Source organism: Vipera ursinii (genome assembly GCF_947247035.1).
Source record: "Vipera ursinii genome assembly, chromosome: 9".
Lineage (NCBI taxonomy): Eukaryota > Metazoa > Chordata > Lepidosauria > Squamata > Viperidae > Vipera > Vipera ursinii.
In genome coordinates, this window is record NC_139523.1 from 4,781,440 (window position 1) to 4,806,671 (window position 25,232).

Genomic DNA, 25,232 nt, shown 5'->3' on the forward strand with positions numbered 1-25,232 from the left:
AAACCTGTACCTGTTCAGATCTGTTATAGCCAATCTTAATAAGAGTAATTTTACATACATAAGTTTTTTTTAATCCCATTTATATCCCGCCCTTCTCCAAAGACTCAGGGCGGCTTACAATCTAAAGCACAAATCAATGTGCTTAGCAATAGCCTTCATTCTATGTATATGCCTGCTTATTAGGGATTTCGGGGGCCCCCAAGCGGCATTATTACAAAGTCAGCTTAATTGCCCACAACAATCTGGGTCCTCATTTTACCTACCTCGGAAGGATGGAAGGCTGAGTCAACCTGGAGCCTGGTGGGACTTGAACCTGCACTAATTGCCGGCAGCTGGTGTTACTTAAGGAGGCATTAGCCCACTGCTCCACCCAGGCTCTTTTTTTTCTTAGTTTACCGTGTAGGGCTGACACCACAGCCACAGCTGCCATGGCAGGCTATCATAATCTGATTATAAACTGTCCTGCTTGTCTCATAGTAATGTCCTGGGGATGAGAAACTGTCTTCATTGTGCCACCTGAGAAGAGGAAGGGTGGGTTCTTAGTCTGATGCTTGCTCATAATCGGTAAATGCTAGAGCTGACTTCTGTGCTGATGCTAGAAAGCAGCAGAGACCCAGCAAGACGCAGAGAAGGATGACTAAGCCTTTCCTCGTGCATGTGTGGATTTGGATTTGGGGTTTGGATTATTCTTCAACACTGATGTGATAACATTCCTGAATGTCATATAATATTTTGTTTCATCTTCTGCAGTGGATTTTTCCTGCTTCTTTAATCTCTCTCACACAAACAAATGTAAACTGGCAATATATAAACTATAAAACATAATAAATAAGCAAAATAGTATTTTATCAACAACAAATTGGAGCAAAACTCTCATTTCAACAGATCAAAGTCTCTCTCTCTCTCTCCCTCTCTCCCTCTGTGTGTGTGTGTGTGTGTGTGTGTGTGTTTTCAGCACAATAAAAAGGGAAATATAAAAATCTCTGTTCTTATAATATGGAGAAGGATTCCCAGAATCTCCTTGTTCAGGTTTAATGGAAAATGTACTCTAGACTTTCATGTAGCATCTTTGGCAATGCCTTATAGAACTGAAAGTTTCCTAAAGTTTTGCACCTGTGGCTATCGTGTTTCCCTGAAAAATAAGACCAGGACTTATATTAATTTTTGCTCCAAAAGACGCATTAGGGCTTATATTGGAGGAAATACGGTACTAAATGCATCCATCTTGCTTATATTAGGAGCGTCCTGAAAAATAATGCTAGGACTTCTGGTTGGGTCTTATTTTGGGGGAAACACGATACTATGTCATCCAGTGAAGAATATATTTTGTTTAAGGATTTATGGACATTTGTGTATGTGTATATGTATTTATATATATAGACACACAGAAGATGTAGAGTAAGATCCAGAGGATATATTCATGTTTAGATTTCTTACAATGTTAATTAGACAGTGAATGTGAGGGAAAGATTTCAGAACGCATGTTAAAAATAAAAAGCCCTATATTTCAATAAGCGCAAGTTTCCAAGATTATGTATGTATAGGTACAATATAGTCTACATTGCAACCAAATTCAGGGAATCAACTTCTCAGATTGTATTTAAAAAATGGGAAAACATTTTATTTAGAATATCATGGTATAAAATAGGGATATGGCAAAAGCATAAATTATCATGATAGAACACTTACAATAATATTTTTTTCTGATTTCAGTTCATATTCATTGATTAAATGTCATGACCCTAATAGTTAGTAAAAGATTTTGGATAACTTTGGCAAGTCTAAATATTCTGAGATCAAAAACTAAGACTTTTTGGACAAGTACATATAATATACAGTATTGAGATTTAGATCCTGCCTTGGCTTCAATATTTTCAAATAAAACCTTGCCTTTATAGATATTACTACAATTATTATCATTAACACTTGCGACAATATATCATTAAAGGAAATTATAGAAATTATGAAATTATGAAAAGAAAAAGAAATTTTTTTTATGAAAAAGATCTTGGAATTCCTTTGCCTGTTGAGAAAATGATTAAATGTATTTAAGAAATGCGTTGAGCTTATCTGTAAGAAAGCTGAATATAGCATACTGTAATCTTTTTATAGTACTTATTAGCTGGAGGGTTAATAGTACGTATTAGCTGAAATACTTTTTTTTTTTTTAAATTGAGCACTGATCTTTCTGAATGAAAGCTCAAGGCCTTCTGGTCTTAACACCAGCCTAATTTATCCCAGGCCAGAGTGTAGTCTTAGTAAAGGTGGAAGTAAGGACACTTTCAAGAAGCTCAACTAAGTAGTCGTCAGCATTACCAAACTGTTGTTTGCTCCCAAGATTATTTTTGGATCTTCCGTACTCCTAGGAATTCCCAGGCTTGGAATTCCTAGAAGTTACCCATCCCAAGTTCTTTTTGGAGTTGACTCTGCCTTGCTTTCAGCCTTAGCTAAAGTTGATTAGGAACCTGCCATCCTTGAGCGTAGCTTCATACAGATGTGTCATATGTGATTAACATATCAGGACCTCAGAAGGGTTTTTAATATTCAAAAAATATATCTCATGTATTCTTCCAGCTTGTAAGTATATTCAACGTTCGTTACAGATAAGCTCTAACTTAACTTCTTTTACTAGAGGTAGTGAACCAAAGAAACTAATGCAAGTCTGCTCAGCTAAACAACCTTTCCCAACCCCCCCCCAAAAGCACATTGTTTGGAAATGATTTCATCATTGTAGAACAAATTACTGTTAACAATTTAATTCACTTTTCCTGTCTTGAAGATGCTTTGATTGCTGCTCACATAATGGATTTTTTTTAAAAAGGCATACTTTTACTGTATCCAAAAGAAACGGTATATCACAACTCTTTAAAAAAAATAAAAGGAGTTTCTGGATCAATATTTTTTTTAATATACGCAGAATAGAATTTATTTTCAGAGTGTTTATAGTTTTTTTTCTACAATAGGCTGAATGTATGGATAAAATAGCGGGACACGGTGGCTCAGTGGGTTAGGACTTTGAGCTTGTCGATCAAAAGGTCGGCAGTTTGGCGGGTCGAATTCTGAGTGTCGCGTAACAGAGTGAGCGCCTGTTACTCGTCCCAGCTTCTGCCAACCTAGCAGTACGAAAGCACGTAAAAATGCAAGTAGAAAAATAGGGACCACTACGGTGGGAAGGTGACAGCGTTCCGTGCGCCTTTGGCGTCTAGTCATGCCGGCCACATGACCACGGAGACGTCCTCGGACAAGCGCTGGCTCTTCGGCTTTGAAATGGAGATGAGCACCGGCCCGTAGAGTCGGAAACGACTAGCACGCATGTGCGGGGGAACCTTTACCTTTATGGATAAAGTATTTATATTAGATGACAAAATTTTATAGTTTGTTTCCACAGTTATATATCCAAATGCATGGCAGGAGAATTGTGCTTCAATTGATGCTAAATGCCATATACATTTTCCGGAATTTTGTTTCCTATTCTGGAACTGAGCCAGATTATAGTTTAAGGATAGTTGAAATTTTTGTACATTAAATAAGAAAACCAAAGGATTTTCAGCATGAGAAACTAAATATGAACCTGCGGTATCATTTAGACCAAATAAGAAACATGAAGGGTATGTTTAAATAATCATGAGGAAAATTAGCTTTTTACTGTGTCTAAAAAAATATAATTTTGATTAATAATGCAAATTTACAAATAAGTTAAAATAATATGTTTAAAATGTACATTTAGCAACTGCCTTGTAAAGCTATTGTTCATAGTTGTGATAAAAAAGTAACTTTCCGACCAATCCTTGCATTTACAACCATCACAGATCCGTAAAGCAAAGGAAACCTGGAGTAAGATCATAAGCAGGGTCACAGTTTCACTTAGCAGCAACTTCATTCAACAACTAAGTTAGTTATTGGTCCCAACTGTGGTAGTTAAATGAAGACTACGCTATGGAAAAAGTGCATCCAATACTATCAGAAGCTTCTGATTTATCCAAAAAATTCCTTAAACTCAAATAGCATGCATTAAGATAACTACGTTTAAACACTGTTAAGAATATGGCCATTATTAAATCCAGAGTAGTTTTGTCCAGTTTAATAAATGTATTTGAGAATTTTATTTTATGATTTCCATATAAAGAGTCTGAAATTTTATAATGTAAAGCTTCCTTGGAAATGCAGACAGTAAAAATACCTACTGTAAATGTATTCCCATTTTAGATGAGATTGATGCAGCTAATGCCCTCTCTTGTATTCTTGATCCTCTAGTAAAGCCAGGTTTTTGTTCCTTTGATCAACTCTTCTCTTTCTCTATAAAGCAAAATTTTAGTCAATGTCTAGGTTAGTTGTAAAGTTATTTGACCAGGTTTACCTCACCATTTCATGGGTAAGAGCTATTCAGCTTGAGTGGCAAACAATCATAGATGGTATGATGTGGCTGATCTTCTACTTGATGGCATTCTTCTTGAGGGCAACATGTTTATTTCTGCCTTCCACTATGGGGAAATGTCTACCTTCCCAAAAATGGCTCCCTTCAAGTAAGAAACATCCCCTAATCTGGAGAAAATTTGGAGAATCAGAAGGAAACAGTTATCCATGAAAAAGTGGAGCTAACTGTAAATTCGGATCAGGTTTTAAATTTTTATTATGGATTGATTGTTGTTTTCTTTATTTCCTTGGTCCTATTTGGTTCTACCTGCGCTGCGTATCTTTATCAAATTAGCTGTGAATGAAAATAGACAGAATCCATGAGATTTTCTTTCCCCGTTTCTCCTGATGTCTTCAGCTCTTGGTTTATTTTAACTTGTTTATTTACAGAGTAAAGTATTTGTATCTTCTGAAACAAGCATTCTTATTCTGACCAGGATTCTAAGCCACACAGCATCCAGATTGCTCTGCTAGCTATCAAAAAAGTGAGACAGCTGAGAGCAGATAGAAGTAAAAGTTCAGCGAAGAATTTTCTACGTAAAGAGTGGTGGGGATGACCAGGGTCTTCATTGTGATTGGCACATCAACAGATATTATGGGGAAAGGGCATGAGGATCCTAGATTGAGAGAACTAGAGGGACGGGTCCATCACAGTTGAGTCATTTTTCTCTCCTACAGTCCTATATTCTCAAGCTTTTAACCACTGCCTTCTGAAAGTCTCTTAAAGAACTACCCATAGAATAAGGAGTGGTCCTCTGGTACTCACAGATGTCTTCAATTTGCTTGGAACCTTCAGAAATATGGGAAGAATCCATTATAAGAAAAGCAGACCAATATTGACTTTCCTCACTTTTTGCACTGTTCTGATTATCCAATAAGATGCAGCTCAGCAGTGAGAAAGTAAGGTCCTGCACTTAGGCAAGAAAAACCAAATGCACAGGTATAGATTAAGTGGTACCTGGCTCAACAGAAGTTAGTTCCTGTGAGAAGGACCTTGGTGTCCTCGTGGACCTCCACTTAAGAGTCAACAGTGTGCTATGGCTGACAAAAAAACCCATGCAGGCCTAGGCTGCATCAGCAGAGAGATAGTATCATGATCACAAGAAGTGATGGTAGAACACTCTATTGCACCAGTAAGACCACATTTTTTTATTTTTTATTTTATTTTAATTCCATTTATATCCCACCCTTCTCCGAAGACTCAGGGCGGCTTACAAGCTTAGCAGTAGCCTTCATTCTATGTATATGCCTGCTTAGTAGGGCTTTCACACACCCTCCAAGCGGCATTATTACAAAGTCAGCTTAATTGCCCACAACAATCTGGGTCCTCATTTTACCTACCTGGGAAGGATGGAAGGCTGAGTCAACCTTGAGCCTGGTGGGACTCGAACCTGCACTAATTGCAGGCAGCTGGTGTTACTTAAGGAGGCATTAGCCCACTGCTCCACCAAGGCTCTTTTGAAGGGCTGTCACAGTTAGGAGGGCAGTTGGACAACCATTTGCAAGGCACATTGGTTTGTGCTTAAATTGTAAGCCGCCCTGAGTCTTCGTAGAAGGGCGGGATATAAATGGGATTAAAATAAAAATAAAAAATAAAATAAAATAAAAAATAAAAAATAAAATTTGTCCAGAATAGCATAGGCTCTCCTGCTCTTCCAGCCCTGTGATTCTATGAACGCGAAGAGAGTTTTGATTTAAAAACATCCTCATTCTCTCTTCCCTCTCCTCCTAGTTGGGTCATTTCTTTGGTCTTAAAAGAGACTGCACATATTTTACCACCTTTCAGAAATAGAGCTGAATAGTTACCAGATTAAGGTGGGGGAAAAGTGTATTCAATGAATTCTACAGAGTACATGTAGGCCAGGGAAATTCAAGAAGAAATCCTTCCAAACCACCAGATGACCTTGGCCTTGCTGTTACCTCCCACTTTCTTAATTATGGGGTAATTGAAAGCAATTTAAAAATTACAGTTCAAAGATACTCTTGTAATCTTGGAGATTGTTTGAGAAATAAGATGGATCCAAGGTTCCTATAGAACAATCCACTGATTTTGCCTCGGCAGATTACATTTAATTCCCATGCCCTCTTTTATAATGTTGGTAAACGACCTCATAAGGAAGGCATTCCATAAAGGAAAAGACAAGGGGATGGTCATGGGATTTTATTGAGATTAATCCATGGCAGTTGTTGAAACATCACAAGTTCATGTGTTGGCTTCCAAGAATAGCTCGTGCTTGAAAAGCAGGCATGGTTAACGATAACAAAATTCTTTTCTAAGAATGGTTTCATTAGAAGGTGTTACAGAAAAGTCAGTGTGTCTGGAACAAAACATATCTTGACTCTGGTGGTTGTGGGTTAGTTGACCATGTTTGTAAATTATATTTAGCAGGCTCTGAGAGCGAGCTTTGAGCAGCAGTATGGGAGCCTAATTATTTGACTGAAAGATAGGTACCAATTTGCAGGTTTGTATTTGTAAAAACATTGTGGCCCTGAAGACCTTGTGGTACAGCGGTAAAAGTGTTGGTCTAGCTTTCCCTCTTTGATGACCTTGGAGCAAACTTACTCTCTCTGTCCAATCTGTTGCGGGGAAAATGGGAAGAAGGAACGCCATATATGGTTCTTTGAGTTCCTGAAGGAAAGACAGGATATATAAACCCAACATATAAATATGCCTAAACACTGTTCTTCCTGGCTTAGAATCTGTTCCCTAACATGTAAAACAGGGAATAATAACAGCCAGTTCATGGGCTACTTGGGAAGAAAAACAAACACGAAACAAATTTAGCAAGTTACAAATATATTCCTAGTAGCGATGAATGCAGCTCTTGTCCTTTTGGGCTCCTTCAGAATTGAAGGGCGCATTTGATGAGTCTTGCAACTTAATCAGCTTCCGTTGCTGCTTAAAAGACATCTCAGTTCCTGTCTCATGACTTTTCAGTGGCAGCTTCGTTTCAGCAGTTCTGCCCTGAACCACACAGCTCTTGTGCCTCTTTCTGTGAGTGGGAAGCCCCTCCCGTGCAGGGCATCCATTCTGATAAGGCGCTGCAGGAAAGGGCCTATCTAGCTATTAACCTGTGAAATAAAAGGGCTTTTGAGATCTAAGCAGATGTTGATTCATTGAGGTGCTTTAATTCAGCGTTTCCCAACCTTTAGGAACTTGAAGATGCGTGGACTTCAACTCCCAGAATTCCCCAGCCAGCATAGCTGGCTGGGGAATCCTGGGAGTTGAAGTCCACGCATCTTCAAGTTCCTAAGGTTGGGAAACGCTGCTTTAATTAACTTCCAGCAGTAGTGTTGTGGTAGCTTCTTGCCAATAACATGTTCTCATGAGTGCTTATAACATGATATGAAACAAATTCTATAGGATGTATTTCAGCAAGGGTGCCTGCATTGAGCCTCTTGCTTTTTCCTTTGATATCTTCATGGTGCAGGTCTCCAACCTTTTGAGCACCAGGGACCGGTTCCCTGGAGAGAGGTTTTTCTGCGGACCGGAGGGGGCATGTACTGCCTGCATCCCGCGGATGTGGCTTTGTTTGCGTGGCCCAGTTTCTGGCATGCCACGGACTGGGGGTTGGGGACCCCTGCTCTATACCCTATTTGCTATCACAACTTTACTATCCTAGCTTGTTCAGTTTGTTGGCTTTTGGCCTACTCCTGCACATCTGTTGCTGTTCCTGGACAAGAAGGAAGAAATGTGATACTAATGCTGGCTTTTAGAAGCTTTTGGGAATTAAAAATTTAAAAATTAGCAGCTGCTTTGTTGGTGGCATAGTGTACTATAGGCCATTATCTCTGGTATGATGATAATTACTCAGTTAACTTTTGGGATCTAGTGACCTAAATATGGGTGGATTAAAATACAGATTGTGCCTTTTTTTTAGAATATAAAAGAAGGGACAAAAATTACTAAAAGATCTGACTAAGGCCTGACAAAAAATGCTTGAAACTGTTTTCTGAAAATTAAGCAGATCTGCTTTTTGGCTGCTGTCTTTACTAAGCGGATGGGGATCTTTGGAATCAGATGCTTTGTGAGGAGGAAGAGCAACAGGAACATCTGCATTGGGTTTGATGGATGTCATCTGGACTGGGTGAGATATTTGTTCAGTATGTCCAGATGTGCAGATGCTTGTAGATTCTGGGAAGACCTCTAGATGCCACCAGCCTACATTGAGAACCAATGGTTTCTGATTTCCCTGCATGTGTTTTAACAAGGTGGGGTTTGTCGCTTATTTTGGGGGGCGCTGTTTTTGTACTATCAATAGCACAAGCTGCAGAGCTATCTGTTCTGGAGATTTGGTAAAACTTTGAACATATTTGCTTTCTCTCTTTCCATATCAGTCCCTTTTTCTTCTGTGCTGTAAGCTAGATTAAGCCTGAGTGTGGGCATTAATTCTTTTTTTTTATTAAAGAGTTTTACAAAACATTAATTCTTAGAATAGTGTGTTGGATCTGCTCGAGAAGCTTTTAGTTTGTGTTTTGTGTGTGGATCAGAAAATAACAAATTTGACAGTGTGAGGGATGGAGCCAGTTTTTGTGGCATTGCCTTTAAAGTGCATCACTCTTTGCCTTTCCTTAAGCAGTTCAAGACATCCCGTTCCTGCGCTGCATCTCAAGTGAAGCTAAGAGAAAGTGGCTGGCCAAGGATGCTTAATGGCTGAATGGAATTCTACCTCCCAGCTTTTAGTCCGTTACTACTTCATCACACTGGCTCCTTTCTCGATTGAGGTTACAAGTAGACCCTGGGTTCCTTTCCTCATCCCTGGTTTGGATGAGGGCACTCTTGAATTATGCTTTGGATTGGTTACTTTAATCTTAGTTGCTTAATAATACTATCAGTTAAATAAAGAATGTAATTCAGTTAAAATGTTATAGAAATCATACTGTTTTTCTTTTTTCTTTGGCCGAGCAGGCTCCTGAGCTAAAGTTTTCCATTCCTTGTTGGGAATGAAATAAATTTGAACTAACTTAAATTAACAGACTTGATTAAACACAAGGCTATTTTAAAGAGACTGTATTCCATTGTTCTTCTTGTTGGTCAAGCAGTAATTAATTCAGATATGCAGTTCCTACCACTGGCTGGAGGCTTCAATACATTATCTTCTCCATTGGCTAAATTGGTTTCAAAGTCTGGGAGGATTAGTTTCTCTCCTATTTGTACTATTTCTTCATTTGCAGAACTGGAACAAACGTTGTCCTTTCTCTCTTTTCCAGTGACAAAAACTCTGGTGAATGTCCCCTTTATCTCTAGCCTTTCCTTTAGCCTTCTAGTTCTGCACATTCTTTTCCATTTCTAATATTCCATTACCAAAAGCCATTTAATTTTAATTGTCTTTCCTCTAAATTGGCTTGCTGTTCATTCCAGGTTATATTACGAGACTTTGCCCTTCTCTTCAAAGATCTTCATTATTCTTCCTTTTTTCACATCTCAATACTTTCCTTTCTGCAACTTTCATTCCTTCAACTTCATCGGTTGAAAGCTATCTCTCTTGGGACTTTATCCTTTCTCCATTGCTTCACTGTATCTTGAGGCCATCTTATTCTCACCAGCTCCCTACTCAAACTAATGGTTTCCTGGAATCCTACTCTTGCTATAATTCAGCCTAAGCACATCCCAATTTACTTTTTCATCCATTTTCTCTCCTATGTCATATCTTAGGTTGTAAGACTGGGACAAATCTGCCTGCCCAGCGATATCTTGGACATGAGAAAATTCCATTTTTTTTAATAATATGAATGTATACACTCGCACACTTTACTAAACTATAAATTTGGGCTAGGATTCAAATTTTGAATTGTTTTTCCAGTGGACATTTTAGGCTGTCAACTTTCACGCCAAATCTTCTGAGAAAACTTGTGTTTATTTATCCCTTCACTTCAAGAACGGCTACTGCTTCTTTCCAGAAAAAAAAAATCAGGCACTTGAGTATTTCAGTTATGCAAGTGAGTTGTTTTACTCCTAGCCTCAATTTACATTTGACTATCACATAGATTCTCAGAAACATGTCCTACTTCAAAGTGGGGTTGTACTGAATATGAAGGCTGTGGGAATAACTGCCTTAATCTTTCTCCAGAATGGTGCAGTGGCCAAGAAAACTACTTCCTCCCCCCAAAAGCATTTTTTTTCCTCTTCACGTTATTAAAATGAACACTAATATATGCCTGAGAAGATGAAAGTATATCTAAAGATTTTTTCTGGACCTTAATCCAATTCAAAACTAAATTTTATTTCATTGACATTTAATAAACATTAAATTTAGCTAAACATAATTCTCTCTGTCTCTGTGTGAGATTAAACTCCACTCATATATTTAATACTTTTTTTGTATCTGGGATATAAAAACAAATTTAGTAGCAGTATTTGCATTCACTGGGATTGCATCCAAATTTCCTGGGGCCCGATTGTTTCCTCTTCAGAGTATGTGTGCCTCCTGTTTTAAGTTGTCCCCATCAATTTAATGGAATTTGGTGGAAGCCTTGAAGAAAGGTGTGTGTCTGGGGGGGAGGGGGGTGTTGACTCTGTTCTGCCTACTTGGAAGAAAGTGGGTGGCATCCCCCTAGAATGATGGACCACACGTTTGTTTGTTTCCAGCCTTTCTTAAGGCAGCGAAAACCCACAATACTCCTGTTATTTCTTTTCCACAACAACACCACTCTGAAGTGAATTGGGGTGAGAGAGAGAGACTGGCCCAAAGTCGCCCAGCAGGATTTCATGCCTAAAGTTGGACTAGAAGTCGCTGTCTTCTGGGATTTCAAAGGTGCTTTTTCAAAAGGCAACTGGGCTTTATTTTTGTTTTTCCATTTTGCTTCTCATCCAAGAAAATTCTTCAGTACTGAGTGGGTGGTGGTGGTGGTGGTGGTTGGGGATGGAAGTGTGTGTGTGTGTATCTTCCAGTTGTCTTCCGAAAAAAGCACCTTTGATCCGGGGGACTGAGAATCTCCGTCGACCTGTCTTCTGGTGATTGGCCCAAAGTCACCCAGACGGTTTTCATGTCTTAAGATTGGACTAGAACTTGTGAGGTAGCCACAGACCAAAGACCATCAGACCAAAGTGGATCTTCTTCTTCTCTTCCCAAGGACTGGCCGTTTGATGACGGAGCCCCGCCCCCTGGTGAAATTGTGGACGACTGGCTCAACCTCCTGAAAACCAAATTCCGTGAGGAGCCAGGCTGCTGTGTCGCTGTGCACTGCGTGGCAGGATTGGGAAGGTAAACGTTGTCTTAAGTTAGAGCAGGAGAACTAACCGTAATAACTGTTTTTGGGGGGCGCGGGGGGGCCATAAGGTGAGTGGGCTAGAGGAAAAAGGCGGATTGGGTGAGGCTGTGCTTCGCTTAGCAAAGCTGAGATTTATTTGTGTGGATTTCTATGAAAGGGAGTCTTGCTTTGTAACAGCCATTTCAGGCGTATTGTGGTTTTGACAGGTAATATCCTGCCTACTTACGTCAGGTACGCTGTCAAAATTAGCTTATCCCTTGTGTCAGAGACCACTGTATGAATGTGGCCCAGTTTCTTTTGAGTGAAGGCAGCTGCCTGTAAATAGGCATTTGTTTGTCTGCAGGAAGGTGACTAGTCAGCTCCATAAATTTCTACCCCTCCTCTGAGCAGTTGCATTTGTACAGCAATATGCTTCTTGCAAAGAGATTTTCCCTTAGAAGTGAGTCCTGCTGAGGCACAGGTACATTACTTTTTCTTCGTTAAGCTAATCTTTAACCATGTAAAAAGTCTTTGTTTCCTGTTTATTCTTTCAACACACTCATCTTTATGACATTCTTAAAGCATGAGAATCGATCTGCCCAGTGCTAAAGTACAGGCCTCTGATACTCTTCAAGGTTCTGATAATTCTCAGGGTTCAGCATGAAAATAATTTAGCTTAGTTTAGCTACCCTTCTAGATAATCTGTCTGCTCTCAGCAAGACACCCCTGTGTGTGCATGGTTATTAGAGGTGTAGCAGCATTTCAAATATGAAACAAGGCTGGTCTAAAGTTGCTGCGGGTTTCCAGAACTTGAAACACTCTTTTCACTAGCGTCAGACCAACCTGTTTCAAACTTGAAGTATCTGTTTTGAGCTTGGGATGTTTCAAATGTGAAACATTTGCAGAGTGTTAATATACACATTGGGAGTTTTAGTCTGCATTAGTGTGTTGAGCTTCGGGCTGTTGCCTGATTTGGTGTTAGACTTCCTTTTTATGGTAATAGCCGGTGACATTGCAATCTTAAGATATCAATATCTTAACCAATAACATCTTGTTAATATAAAGGATGGATAGGCTAAGCGCCGGGTGTCTGCAACCGTTAGCATGAGTTCCTTTGTGATTATTGCCACAATGGGTTGCAGTGTTAAATCAGCTCATTAAAAATTCTTCCTAACTAATCACAAAGCAAAGGTATCTTTATATTCTTCCCCATGTCTTATTTATTTGTAATGAGCTATTTCAGCAAAATTTACAAACTGTAATCACTTCTGTCGACACCCAGAAAGCCATTGGCTTGAACTTGAATCGAGATCAGAGCAGGTGTTCTGTTGCTGCTAGGCAGAAACTCTCTTGGGCCAATGGCTATGCTAATTGGATTTATTTCTGAATGTTTGCTGGACCAATTTTAAATATGTCTTTGATATTTCATGCCCTTCCAGAGCTCCAGTTCTGGTCGCCCTTGCACTCATTGAATGTGGAATGAAGTATGAAGACGCTGTGCAGTTTATAAGACAGTGAGTGGGGTTGATCTTCTGGGGTATTCCATCTCCTCCTGCTTGCTTTCTTCTTGGCAATGTTTCTGTCACAGTGGTTGAAGTAATTGTTTCTGGTTTTGTGGCAGAGGCAGCTGTGGGGGAAAAAAAACTTGGTTGAGACTTCTTCTGGTAGTGGAGGATGTCCCTTAAAGGACATACGAGCCTTGGCAAAAAAAAGCACCTTAATACTGACTTGTTCACTTGCTTCCTTGGGGTTTTGACCAACTCCTTTGGAATGCTTGTCCCGTACGCCCTGGGAGAGTTCCCTGCTTAAGATTTTTGATCCAGATGATAAGGGACATCCTTTCCAGAGAAACCTAAGTTGTCTGTGCAGCAAGTACCCTTTAAGAGATAATTCCTACAGCATTTTAATTGTTCTTTTGTAATTTGTATTGTTATTTTAAATACCTTGTGAACCGCCCTGAGTCCTACGGGAGAAGGGCGGTATATAAGTCCAATAAACATAAACAACATTTAACTGAAGAAAGAGGCTGCTGCTAGCAAAGGTAGCCAGCTTTTCTCTTAACCTTCCACATGTTTTTAACTTACAGATTTATCTCACCAGTCCAGCTTGCCTGTAAAATATTTCTCATTTTTTATCGCATCTTTCCTCTAAAGAGTTTGGCAAACGAGGTTCCCCCAAAACATCCCATGTTATCCTAACACTTCTGATTTAGATTGGGCTTATGGACATTTCTCCTCTTTCTCCTTGCAAAGAGAAGAACTTTATTTATTTATTAAATTTATAGGCCACCTGACTCACTACCTCAAGTGACTGGGTGGCTTGCAATAATACATATAATAATATAAAAATAATACAAAACTGGATGCAGTATTCCAAGTGTGGCCTTACCAAGGCGTCCAATTCTTGTATTGCTCCAATTGATAATGGTCAAGGCGATAGCCACTACTCTAAGGTTGAATACACCTAAAAAGGTGTGTGTATTTGTATAGGGGTAACCACAGCTGGACAGTGGATATCCAATGATTACTATCAGAAGGAGCCCTAAGATATTGTCCTCTCCTGCTGAGATATTTTCATCCATCCCAGCTTGTGTCCCTGGTCAAAAGAAGAATTTCTATGGAAGCTTTATTATCTTTCTGGTCGATTGCGCTGTCAGCCAGATGTTTTTAGACTGGATCTGGCATTGTAATTATAGTACAATTAAAGATATAAAGGCATTTCAACTAAGTTTAACAACAATTAAATAAATAGCTAAAATCAAGAGTGTGGAGAGTACGGGAATAGATATTTGTCTCTAACTCCATCAACCACCTCCAGCAGTGTTGCATCCGTAGCAGGGCCCCAAGCCAACTGGCCCTGCCAAACTTTAAGGCTCTTCTGGAAGACCTAGAAGGGTGGAAATGGATCTCACCTCCAGGGACAAGATATTCCAGAGATTCTTCTCTTTGACCCCACTAGCCGAAATTCCTCAGCTGACAGGATCTCCAGAAGGTCCCTTCTGCTGGAGTGAGTGGAGCAGACCAAAGTCATTAGGGTGAGGGGGTTCCCCAGATAACCTGGTTCAATGCCACGAAGAGCTTTAAAGGTGATAACTTACACTTTGAACCTGGGAGCAAACTGGCAATCAGTGGAACCCCATTGCTGGGGCTCTCCTGTTGTTAAATTAATGCAGGTAGCAATCAACTAAATCTGTGAATCCACTTGCCCTTGTGTGCACGCATGCCACTAACTTGCTTTGTCTCGTGTCTTGCTGTCATTGGGGTAGACTGGAAGGGCTGGATAGAAAATTGTCTACCCCTTGGGGCTGTTCTGTTTTAGAAAAGGGCTCAGCATTTACATACTAATGCCCGGAATGTTCTTGTATTTCAGGAAGAGGAGAGGAGCCTTCAATTCTAAACAGCTGCTCTATCTTGAGAAATACCGACCGAAGATGAGGTTACGCTTTAGAGATGCCAATGGGCACTGCATCGTGCAGTAAGCCAAGTCCCTTTGTGATGTCTTTGACGCTATCATGGCTGTCTTTCTGGACTTGTGGAATCTGGAATTGTAATTCTTGCATTGAGCGACATCCTGGCCATCGTGGAGTCAGGGCTCCTCTGCCTTTCTCCTAATGATAATGATTGTGATAAAAAATAAAATTAAAACGAAACATTTCAGTGCAGGATTGTCTTCTCATGTTATAGTCTGATCATCTGCCAAGCAACGGGAGTTTCCTTGTTTTTCTGTATTTTTAACCTTTTTTGGTGGAAGAAAACCAAATTGATTTTATGTTTTGAGGAACACACCAGAGTATGTGCAGAAATTGTAATGGTGGAGTAGGACGGGGAGCCCTAATGAGGTCCTAGCCTGAAATTATTATTACTTTTTAGTTTTAGAAGTGGATTCTCTTTCGTTTTGTTGAAACCTGAAAGATAGAATTGGAGTTTCGTATGGTCCATGTGAGTGAGCAGCAGCCTTAAACCCTGTGGGGTGCTTTTAGAAATAGTGTGATACATGTATGTGTCTTACGTTTGCTGGTAACTGGTCGGTTGTATCAGGGAGGGAGAGGCAGCATCGGTAAATCTGGTATTCTGGGTTGAAGCCCTTAACTCGGTGGTATCTACAAGCATCTTTCAGTTTACACCTGAAGAGGCACCAGGAAGAAGGTTGGGGCATGGGCTCATTTCATAATGCTGGTGGTTGTGATCCATTTAACAGTGATGTTTCATGCTCTTATTGTGCAGATATCCAAATTACATGACGGTGGGTATTTCCGATGTTGTCTTTAGTGCTGAGATATATTGCTCAACATTTGTCTACAGTTACATGTTATCTAAATGTTTTGAGTTAGAAGTTAACTTCCTGCAATTTAAGCAGGGGAAAAAAAACACACCACCATCTTCCAGCGAAGAGACAGACCATGAATGTTTTTGGTGAAAACATTTTAAATGCCAACTATCATCCAGGATGGATGAAAAGGTGGTACATTTCCTACTTGGAGAGATCTTAACAGTTGAATCAAGTCTCGTCTCCTCATGCTGCTTTTCCCTCCATCCATTGGCATCTTGAGCTCCCCAATGCCTGCTGGCATTTTTCCAGCTTAGCCTCTCATAGAGTTCACCTTAACCACTGATTGCCTTGTTTTTAACTTTTCTTCTTCGCCAGGTTCTTGAGGGAGACTTGCTGATCACACTCTGTCAACGCCTCGTACGTTTTATGTTGTCTTTGTGTAAAATATCGGGAAACGGCTCAGTTTTGACAACTGATTTTGATTAGGAAAGGCAGGAGGCTTTGCTTGTAAGTTAGTTCATTTTAAGTTCCTTCTCTGCCAAATTGCTTCAATTAAGCTGAGCGGTTTGTCTTCCAGCTCAGTTTTGCTTTGGGAAAAAAAAACGTGTTTGCTGAAGATTTTTTAATTTATATTCTTCAGTCTTTGTGCAGCATCAGGCTCCAGTGAGTTTCTCCAGCTGCTCCGTCGGTGAACACAGACACGGCCTTCCAGCTCTCCAACAGGGTATTTCATGGTATATTGTGCTGAATCACTTGATAATATAGTAGTCCTTTAAAATCTTTTGAGTCTAAAAATCATTAAAGCTTCCTGACAAACTTGTGTGGAGACTGATTGTGATGAGATGCCACTCAAATCTCAAAAGTGGGTGACCTGGATTGCAATCCTTATGCATGTTGATTGAGAACTTCTTTAAATTTAGGGAAACGGACACCCATGAATGTTTGTAAGATTGCAGTCTTGACCGATTTCAGTTAGTAAATCTATTAAGTCCCAAATGTCAGATTCCTTGATACTTTTGTTTTTTCCCCACATTGTTGTAAAACATACAAGTGTTCAGAGCGGCATGTCCTACATTTAAGAAAGATCATGTTTATCTGGAAGCATAATTCTATGAAGAAAACAAATAGAGCTGTCTTTCCTTATTTCCTGCTCTGGCTGTCACACATGTGCATAAAAGCGCAGATCCTTGTAATCAGATCTTACGAATTAAAAAATAATAATAATGTTATTTTGACTGAAAAAAACGCTGCCACATAATGTGTTGAAGCCAGATTTTTAAAATTTCCTAAAGTTCTGCCCTAAAAACCTGTGAAATAATTGGATTTCTTTTCTTTTCCCTATGTATAGTTTTGTTCTCCCCTTTCAGTTTCACTGTATTGTATGACAGTATATTAGCTTGTATTTCAAACCTAACAAAACTGATTGGGGGGCGGGTGGGGGGAGCAGTTCGGTATACAGGGCTACACATTCTGTCATAGAATAGAAATGCTGGAGCTTCAATGTGAGCCGAGCTTAATAGGCACAAATTTCTGGTTTAGCACTCGAAACATAGTGCAATAAAGTTCTTACTGTAAAGTCTCCTCCTTGCTTCTTAGTGAATTTATTACAGGGACCAGCGCTCTGGCTAGAGACTGAAAGAACTTAAAGGTTTGCTGCCTCCTTCTGGAAACTATATGACTTAAGGGTTTTTATTTTTATTTTTCTGTGTTAGACCCACCGGTGAACAAACGTGCATTTCAGAGAAAATGATCCACTCCAAACCTTTGATCTTGCCTTTAGGAAGCACCAAATCAATCAGTTTACTTAATCCCCAAGCTTCTGACTCTGCAAAGCCTTTTTATTCATGTAAAATACATTTTTGGTTAGTTATCACCTGTCCCTTCAGAGGACTGTGAGGAGGAAGGCAGTTTGTATTCAGGTATCTGGTGCTGCCTGAATATATCTATTTGAGGAGTAATATGCATATATTAGATGCTGTCAGAACCTCTTTTTTCAAGATATGGTAACCATTCCATAATGACGAGTCACATAAATGCTATGCTCGAACAAAGGAATTTATCAGCTTGAGGTGTTAATCCCAGCACATTCTGCCTTAAATGGCTGAACTTTCACTTCAAGATCTGGGCATTAGATACTGGACTGATTTGATGTAAAAATGTGATATGAAGTGAGCTATGAATTAACCAAATGCATTGTTGGATTTAGGCATAAATTAAACAAGCCACAATGTACACCTCACAATCCATTGGGCCTCCCAAAATTAAAGGTTTTTTTTTTAAAAAAAGCATTTTATGAGGCTTTTGTATGTAAATAACTATTGTATCCAGCTGTTTGAGCTGTATTGATTCTTGGAAGCCTCTGCTTTCTTGAAACTTAACGTTTCTTCACAAGAGCCAATCTAACAACAGGAATTTAAGATATTGGCCAGAATCTAATTGGTTGTTTTTTTTGTTAATAAACTCTAATTAGCCAAAGTCAGGGAACTGTAGCTATCTTGGGGAACTGTGCTTGTAGATGAAAGAATTTCCATTCTCTGGGAACATGTCACTATTCTTGTTCCTTCAATGCACGATGACAGGAACTCAGCCAAATATTGGTAGCTCAATTGTCACTTTGTAGTTTCATTCTGTAGGGGTACATGCAGCTAAATATCCTTCACTGTTTTTTTTCAGGAGAGAAATCCTCTTCAGAAGCTGTCCCTTTAAAAGAAATGGTCTCATGCCTCATGAACTGGGCCACTGCAAATAGTCCTAATAAATCAGGATTCTTTTTTAAAAAATGCTTTATTGAACAGTTATAAGTAATATTTGTTGTTGTTAGCTGTGAAGCCTATGGACAACGTTCCTCCAGGCCTTCCTGTCCTCTACCATCTTCTGGAGTCCATTTAAGCTCACGCCTACTGCTTCAGTGACTCCATCCAGCCACCTCATTCTCCATCGTCCCCTTCTTCTCTTGCCCTCAAGAGAAGAGCATTAGGCTCTTCTCCAGTGAGTCCTTCCTTCTCATTAGGTGGCCAGAGTATTTGAGTTTCAGCTTCAGGGTCTGGCCTTCTAAAGAGCAGTCAGGGTTGATCTCCTCTAGGACTGACCGGTTTGATAGTCTTGCAGTCCATTATATTATATTATAAGTAATATAACTTGTGTTAAAGAAACCTAGATGCCTTCATGCCTCACTACGCCAAAACCAAACAACTCCCTGAGTTAGTGTCAAATCGGCTGCAACCCCCTCCGCCCTTGTTATCCTAATGTTCTATGTATGGAACTGACGGTGAGTGGTTTAAGGTTGCTGAAGGCAAGGTTGTAAACAGCCAATCTCTGCATCAAAGTTACCATTGTTTAATCTTCTGCCTGCTTATTTCATGTCAGAGTTCTCAGCCTTCTTTGCCTGAGCTATGGCATGAATTACTCTGTTCTCTGATGATTCATGTTGGTGCTCACCAGGCGGTGGTGCCAAAGGCTGTTGAACAATTAATTCAGGCGAGCCTCTAAGGGGGAAAAGTCAGTAATCCACGATATGTACGGAAAGGCTTCGAATGGGGGTATCCAGACCATTTAAGCAGCGCCAATCGATTTCCATTATCTCCCAGGGCTTTGAAGCTCCTTTCCAGCTTGCCGCCCGGTCTCACCGTGTTTCAGCCACCCCTTAAAGCAGCGGGCCATCTTCCTCTTGCCTCCCTTTGCATCATCCTTCAGACAAGTGCCCAAATATTCCCCGGAAGGCCACTTGACTAGAATCTGGGGCTTCCAGATCTGGGCTGCAAAGGGAGAGAGGCTTCCACTCTCGGCTGTCATCTTAAGGATGATTGTCTGACTTTTACAGCCCCGATCTCTTGTGATCACTTCCCTACAAACTGACGGACACCCCCACTCCCCAATTATGCAAAATTCAAACGGCAATGTAAACCAGGGTTCTTCCAAGCTTGTAAGCCGCCCTGAGTCTTCTTGAGAAGGTCGGGATATAAATGTAATAAAAATAAAAAAAATAAAAAATAAACTTGGCCCTTTCCTTTCACGACTTGTGGACTTCCAACTCCCAGAATTCCTCAGCCAGCGTGGCTGGCTGAGGAATTCTGGGAGTTGGAAGTCCACAAGTCGTAAAAGGGCCAAGTTGGAAGACCCCTGATGTAATCCCCAAATAAGGAGCACAATAGAGTGGGTGGGTGGGGGGAAACAATAAGGCGGCTCTACTAGGAGATCCAAGCCGTCCCCAACTCCTGGCTTCTGTGCAGCGTTGCCTCTTAAAACAACCGTCTCAGGCGTGGCGGGAACCGGTGTCCTTTCAGTGGTGTCGAACTACAACGCCAATCATTCCCTGCCCGGACTGAGGAGCACCAGCTTCTTGACGCACACCGCAGCCCGGAGACCCACTTCCCCCTTCCCTCCCCTAGGTGGCAGCAGAGGAAAGTCCGCAGCACGTGCGCTCGGCCGGGCGACGCGGAAACTCTCCAGGCCCGGCCCCCTCCGCCCTATTGGCTCATCGGGCAGGCCCCGCCCACCAGCGTGCCGATAGAGCCCCGCCCTCTCGCCCGCCTACCTGGGTACGCGAGCCCGGCGGGGGCGGGGCCTCGGGAAGCAAGCGGGGCGTCCCCAGGTAGGGCCGAGGCGTCTCGGCGAGGAGCCGCGGGGGTGGCTGGCTGCCGGCCGTCCTCCCGCTGCTCGGCGGCTGCTCTTGGCTTCCACAGGAAGGCAGCGAGGAGGGCACGTCCGCCGGGCTGCGCTGCGGCCAGCCTCAGCCCGAGCGGTGGTAGTGGCGAGCCGGAGGGGAAAAAAAAGGGGTTACGGGTTTAAGCCCGTGCAAAAAAGACACGCACGTGAGGATGCGGGCCCAGTGCTCAGAACTGATCGCGATACCGTTTTAAACCTTTTCCCCTAAACCAGGGGTCTTCAAACTTGGCCCTTTTATGACTTGTGGACTTCAACTCCCAGAATTCCTCAGCCAGCTTTGCTGGCTGAGGAATTCTGGGAGTTGAAGTCCACAAGTCATAAAAGGGCCAAGTTTGAAGACCCCTGCCCTAAACTTTTGCAACCAACCATTGTTGGAAACTATTTAACAGTGAAAATCATAGCGGGCTTTTTGCTCAGGGCTTGGGCTGGCTCTGTTTCCCCCCCCTTTTTTTAAAAAAACAATCTTCCTATAGATCAGTTCCGCTCAGCGGTTCATTTTTATTTATTTAGTTTTTATTTTAATTCCATTGATATCCCGCCCTTCTCCGAAGACTCAGGGCGGCTTACAAGCTTAGCAGTAGCCTTCATTCTATGTTTGTTTGTTTGTTTGTTTGTTTGTTTGTTTGTTTATTTATTTATATTCCATTTATATCCCGCCCTTCTCCGAAGACTCAGGGCGGCTTACAAACTTAGCAGTAGCCTTCATTCTATGTCTATGCCTGCTTATTAGGGCTTTCACACACACACCCCAAGCGGCATTATTACAAAGTCAGCTTAATTGCCCCCAACAATCTGGGTCCTCATGCAGGAAAGCTTGGTGGCACGAGCAAATAATGGCTTGTAATTCGGGCTAACTCCCCAGATCTCTCAGGTAGATGAGAAATCCACTTTTCCACGCTGAGCAAACACCACGAGTTGTGCCTGGACTGGACTGTTAACTGGACTGTAAATTTTAACAATATATTTTGTTTCCTTCGTATTTTCAGTGGAGGAATAAATAAATAAAAATATTCAATTTTAATCAAGTAAATGAATTAAATGAACTTTTCCATCCCGGCTTTCCCAATGTTATTTACAAATACAAACACACACACACACACACACACACACACACACTTATTATTTTGCATATTGAGGGTATGATAATCTTACCAATCAAAGAAAGCCCTGATAAGCAAAATTTATGATTAGGAAAACAGCAAAATGACATTCTAGGCCTAGGACAATATTTTTCAACCTCCCAACTTTAAAATGGTTGTGCTTCTTCACCCAGAATTCCCCAGCCAGCATGGGGAATGGAGATGAGCACCGGCCCCTAGAGTTGGAAATGACTAGCACGCATGTGAGGGGGAAACTCTACCTTTACCTTTATAGAAGGTGAGAATGGAAAAAGATGACCTAATAAGGAAGGCTTGTTTTGAGAATCCAGGATGAGAAATACCTTTACATAATACCTTTCAATAATGATCCAACATTCTTCAGGGACACTTACAGTATAATAATAATAAAGTTGGAAGGGACCTTGGTGGTCATCTAGTCCAACCCCCTGCTCAGGCAGGAAACCCTATACCATTTCAGGCAAATGGCTGTCCAGTCTCTTCTTAAAAACCTCCAGTGTTGGAGCATTCACAGCTTCTGGAGGCAGGTTGTTCCACTGGTTAATGGTTCTAACTGTCAGGAAGTTTCTCCTTAGTTCTAGGTTTGCTTTTGCTTTTGATTTCTTGTCAGTTTTAAAATGTCATGTAATTTTTCATTTGCTTATGTTTCCTTTTTCTTAAACCCTAAATTGTACGCATTTTTGCTTGGCTTTGTTTTCCTTTTGTGAAAGCTGGTGGCTCCTCTTTTAAAAGAGAAGCAAAGTAGGGAACTGAACGGAGTATGGTTGAAGTTTGCACAAGGGAGGGAGCAAGTAGGGGAGATATTTCTTTTTTATCTTAAGAAGACAAAAAGAGTCTGAAAGAGTGAAATTATGTGCTTTTGATGCATCTTCATTTAAAGACATGGCTCTGATTTTACCCTCAGAGCTGGTAGAGATGATGGGAAGGGGGGAAAATACATAAACGAAATAAGGGGGAAAGACTGCTGTATCTGTATTTGATTTTTGTTCCTTTCACAATACAGAATCCATAATCTTTAAAGGATTGTGCAGAGAAAAGAACACGAAATAGCAATTGCCTTGCAAGGAAAGGATACGCTGAGGAACTTTTTTTTTCCACTACGAAAAGCATCAGTGAGAGAAATTACAAATGGAACCTACAACATATCATTCCAAAAAAGCACGAACAAAGAAAGAAAACAGTAGAAAACAGATTGGTTTGACCTCAGAAATACTATCAACATCTTGCGGAAGCCGAAAGAAATCTTTAAAGCAGAATTCAATAATAAAGCCATCTTTTGTACTGTTGAAAAATATCAACCATGGAAGGAAAAAAAAGCATAATTATTGTTTAAGAACTCCACAGGGAAAGCAATTGGCACCACAAACACAGCACAAGAAGTTTGCCGCTTTTAGAAAACTACAAGTCGGACTATATGACATATTGGATAAAAATTGTGTTCCCACGCTAAAGAAGTCTTTTCAAATTCCAAATGTTGGGGCATTGCTAGAAAAGGGAGAAAAGGACACAGCAGAGAGGGGCACCACAGAGGTGGATAGTTGTAGAGAAGCAGGGGGATGTTCTGGAGAATTGGAGCCTGGGCAAACAAATTCCGGTTGTGACATTAGAAAATCTGGAAATGGAGCCAAATCTTCAAAATTCTTGGCCGTGAGCGATCAGAGCTTGTTTGCAACATTCTCTTTCATTGAACAAAACCATGAAAATACAGTAATGGATCCTTGTCGGGCCAAAACAGATGGAGAAAGGAAAGAAAACTTTCAAAACGTTCCTGTTCCGGTTTCTGATGCAGAGAAATGGAATACGAAATGGTTTGAACCAATTGAAAAATGTATGGAATCTGGGAGCCATAAGGTCAGAGACGCAGAGGAGGGACATGCCTGTTATAAAGCAGAAGACGGTCAAGATGTGGAGATGAAGCTCTCGGGAGGATCAAGTGAAACAACTATTGGAGATGTAACCCAACCCCACAGCCTAAATTCCATCTCTGTCTCTGATAAAGGAGTTTTGCAGAATAGGGAAATTATCCCTGCTCTTAGCAGCGACGCATTCTCCAAAACATCGATTAGCAGAATGATCTTGACCGATGAAAAAGCTGACCAAGGGGACCAATGTCACGTATCTGAACCGGTCTCATCGTTGTCAGATCTTAAGTTAGGCATACAGACTCGGACTTCCAACATGAGTGAAATCAAGCTGCCAGTTAAGGAAATGATGGGTCTCTGTCTGAACACGTTAACTGAAAAGATCCATGAGGATCCAGTGATCCTTGAAGAGGAGGATAGCAATGAAGATGTAGAGAGCTTCTGCTTTCTGCTAAAAAGCAATGACGTTCAATACGATGAAGCTCTGGTGTGTGTAGCCTATGAAGGAAATTCTGGAAATGTTGTATATGGAGGTGGCCTTTCAGATCACGGGGCTGAATGTTTAGTGCCAGAGGGCAACTTAACAGGCCAGAACTATCCAGATGATGAGGATGATGGTGGTGGTGGTGGAGCCTTCATACAAACTGAGATTAAAAAAGCAACGATGTCAGTTGAAGACAAAGAAGTCAATTTCTTCAGCAATGAAAAAGAAACTATGGATTGTCCACCAGCAGAAGAAAATATTTCTGTGGGAGTATGATCGTAGCTATTGTCTTTATGGAGGGTAACAATTCAGTTTGGGAAAATGTCCCCTGTGCACTCTGGGCTGGATCAAATGTGACCAGATTCTTAATATAGAAACAGTAGTTAAGACAGTCTCAAAATACAAAGCTAGCCCTTGACTTAGGAACGCAGCTGGAATTAGAATTTCTGTCGCTAAGCAAGGCAGTTGTTAAATGAGTCAGGGCCAATTTTATGATCCTTTGTTGCCTTTCTGTAGCTGTTAAGGGCATCTGGCTTTTCCCCTTGATTTTGTTTGTCGGAAGCTGGCTGGGAAGGTCTCAAATGGTGTCGCAAAGTTGCTTTTCCAAAAGGCAACTCGATTTTCTTGCTGTTTTTTTCCCCTTGAAAACGTTTTGCTTCTCATCCAAGAAGCTTCTTTAGTTCTGGTTTCTTGGATGAGAAGCGAAATGTTTTCAAGGAAAAAAAAACCCCAGAAAGTCCAGTTCCGTTTTGGAAAAGAAACTTTGGGACAACCATGACCTGGATGATGATTGAGAATCTCCATATGTGTCTCAAATGATGATTTTTATAATCCTGGGACAATGCAACCATCATAAGGACATGCTGCAAGCAACCAAACTGATGACGTGACCGTGGTCATAAATGCGAGAACTGGTCATAAGTCCTCTATTTCAGTGCTGTTGCAAGTTTGAACAGTTGCTAAAGAAAAAAGGCCATAAGTTGGAGGTCTACCTTTGCACTTTCCTTTTGTGATTTCTCCATTGCTTCTTGCTCCTACCTTTGGTTAACACCAGGGTTTATGTGTTTGTATCTGTAGATATTAAAAAAATTGAGATGGCGACATTGATCATATAACCATGGCTTCCATTTTGACTTTGAGTTCTCCTGCAGATGCCCCTGGTTAACAGTTAATTGCCAACAATGTCTTTTATACTATCCATTATTAGTGCCAGTTATTAAAGCCATTATT

The 25,232-nt window shown here is 40.8% G+C and overlaps 3 protein-coding genes across 13 annotated transcripts in view; 2 read left to right on the plus strand and 1 right to left on the minus strand.

Annotated features, from left to right (window-relative positions):
* Positions 1 to 15,255, plus strand: part of PTP4A2 (protein tyrosine phosphatase 4A2) — a 32,105-nt gene extending 16,850 nt beyond the window's left edge. Inside the window, exons 4-6 of the mRNA XM_083369942.1 lie at positions 11,488 to 11,618; positions 13,044 to 13,118; positions 14,974 to 15,255. Coding sequence (XP_083226068.1) covers positions 11,488 to 11,618; positions 13,044 to 13,118; positions 14,974 to 15,082 — 315 coding nt within the window. The 3' untranslated portion in view covers positions 15,083 to 15,255. The remainder of the gene's footprint in view (positions 1 to 11,487; positions 11,619 to 13,043; positions 13,119 to 14,973) is intronic.
* Positions 1 to 25,232, minus strand: part of TMEM39B (transmembrane protein 39B) — a 313,404-nt gene that overhangs the window by 111,780 nt on the left and 176,392 nt on the right. The window lies entirely within an intron of this gene.
* Positions 15,622 to 25,232, plus strand: part of SPOCD1 (SPOC domain containing 1) — a 42,503-nt gene continuing 32,892 nt past the window's right edge. For 5 of the 11 annotated variants that reach the window (XM_083369910.1, XM_083369915.1, XM_083369914.1 and 2 more), the window contains exons 1-2: positions 15,622 to 16,607; positions 22,660 to 24,272. In XM_083369910.1, coding sequence (XP_083226036.1) covers positions 22,785 to 24,272 — 1,488 coding nt within the window. In that variant the 5' untranslated portion in view covers positions 15,622 to 16,607; positions 22,660 to 22,784. The remainder of the gene's footprint in view (positions 16,608 to 22,659; positions 24,273 to 25,232) is intronic. The other 6 variants (XM_083369919.1, XM_083369912.1, XM_083369918.1 and 3 more) reach the window with 2 other exon arrangements.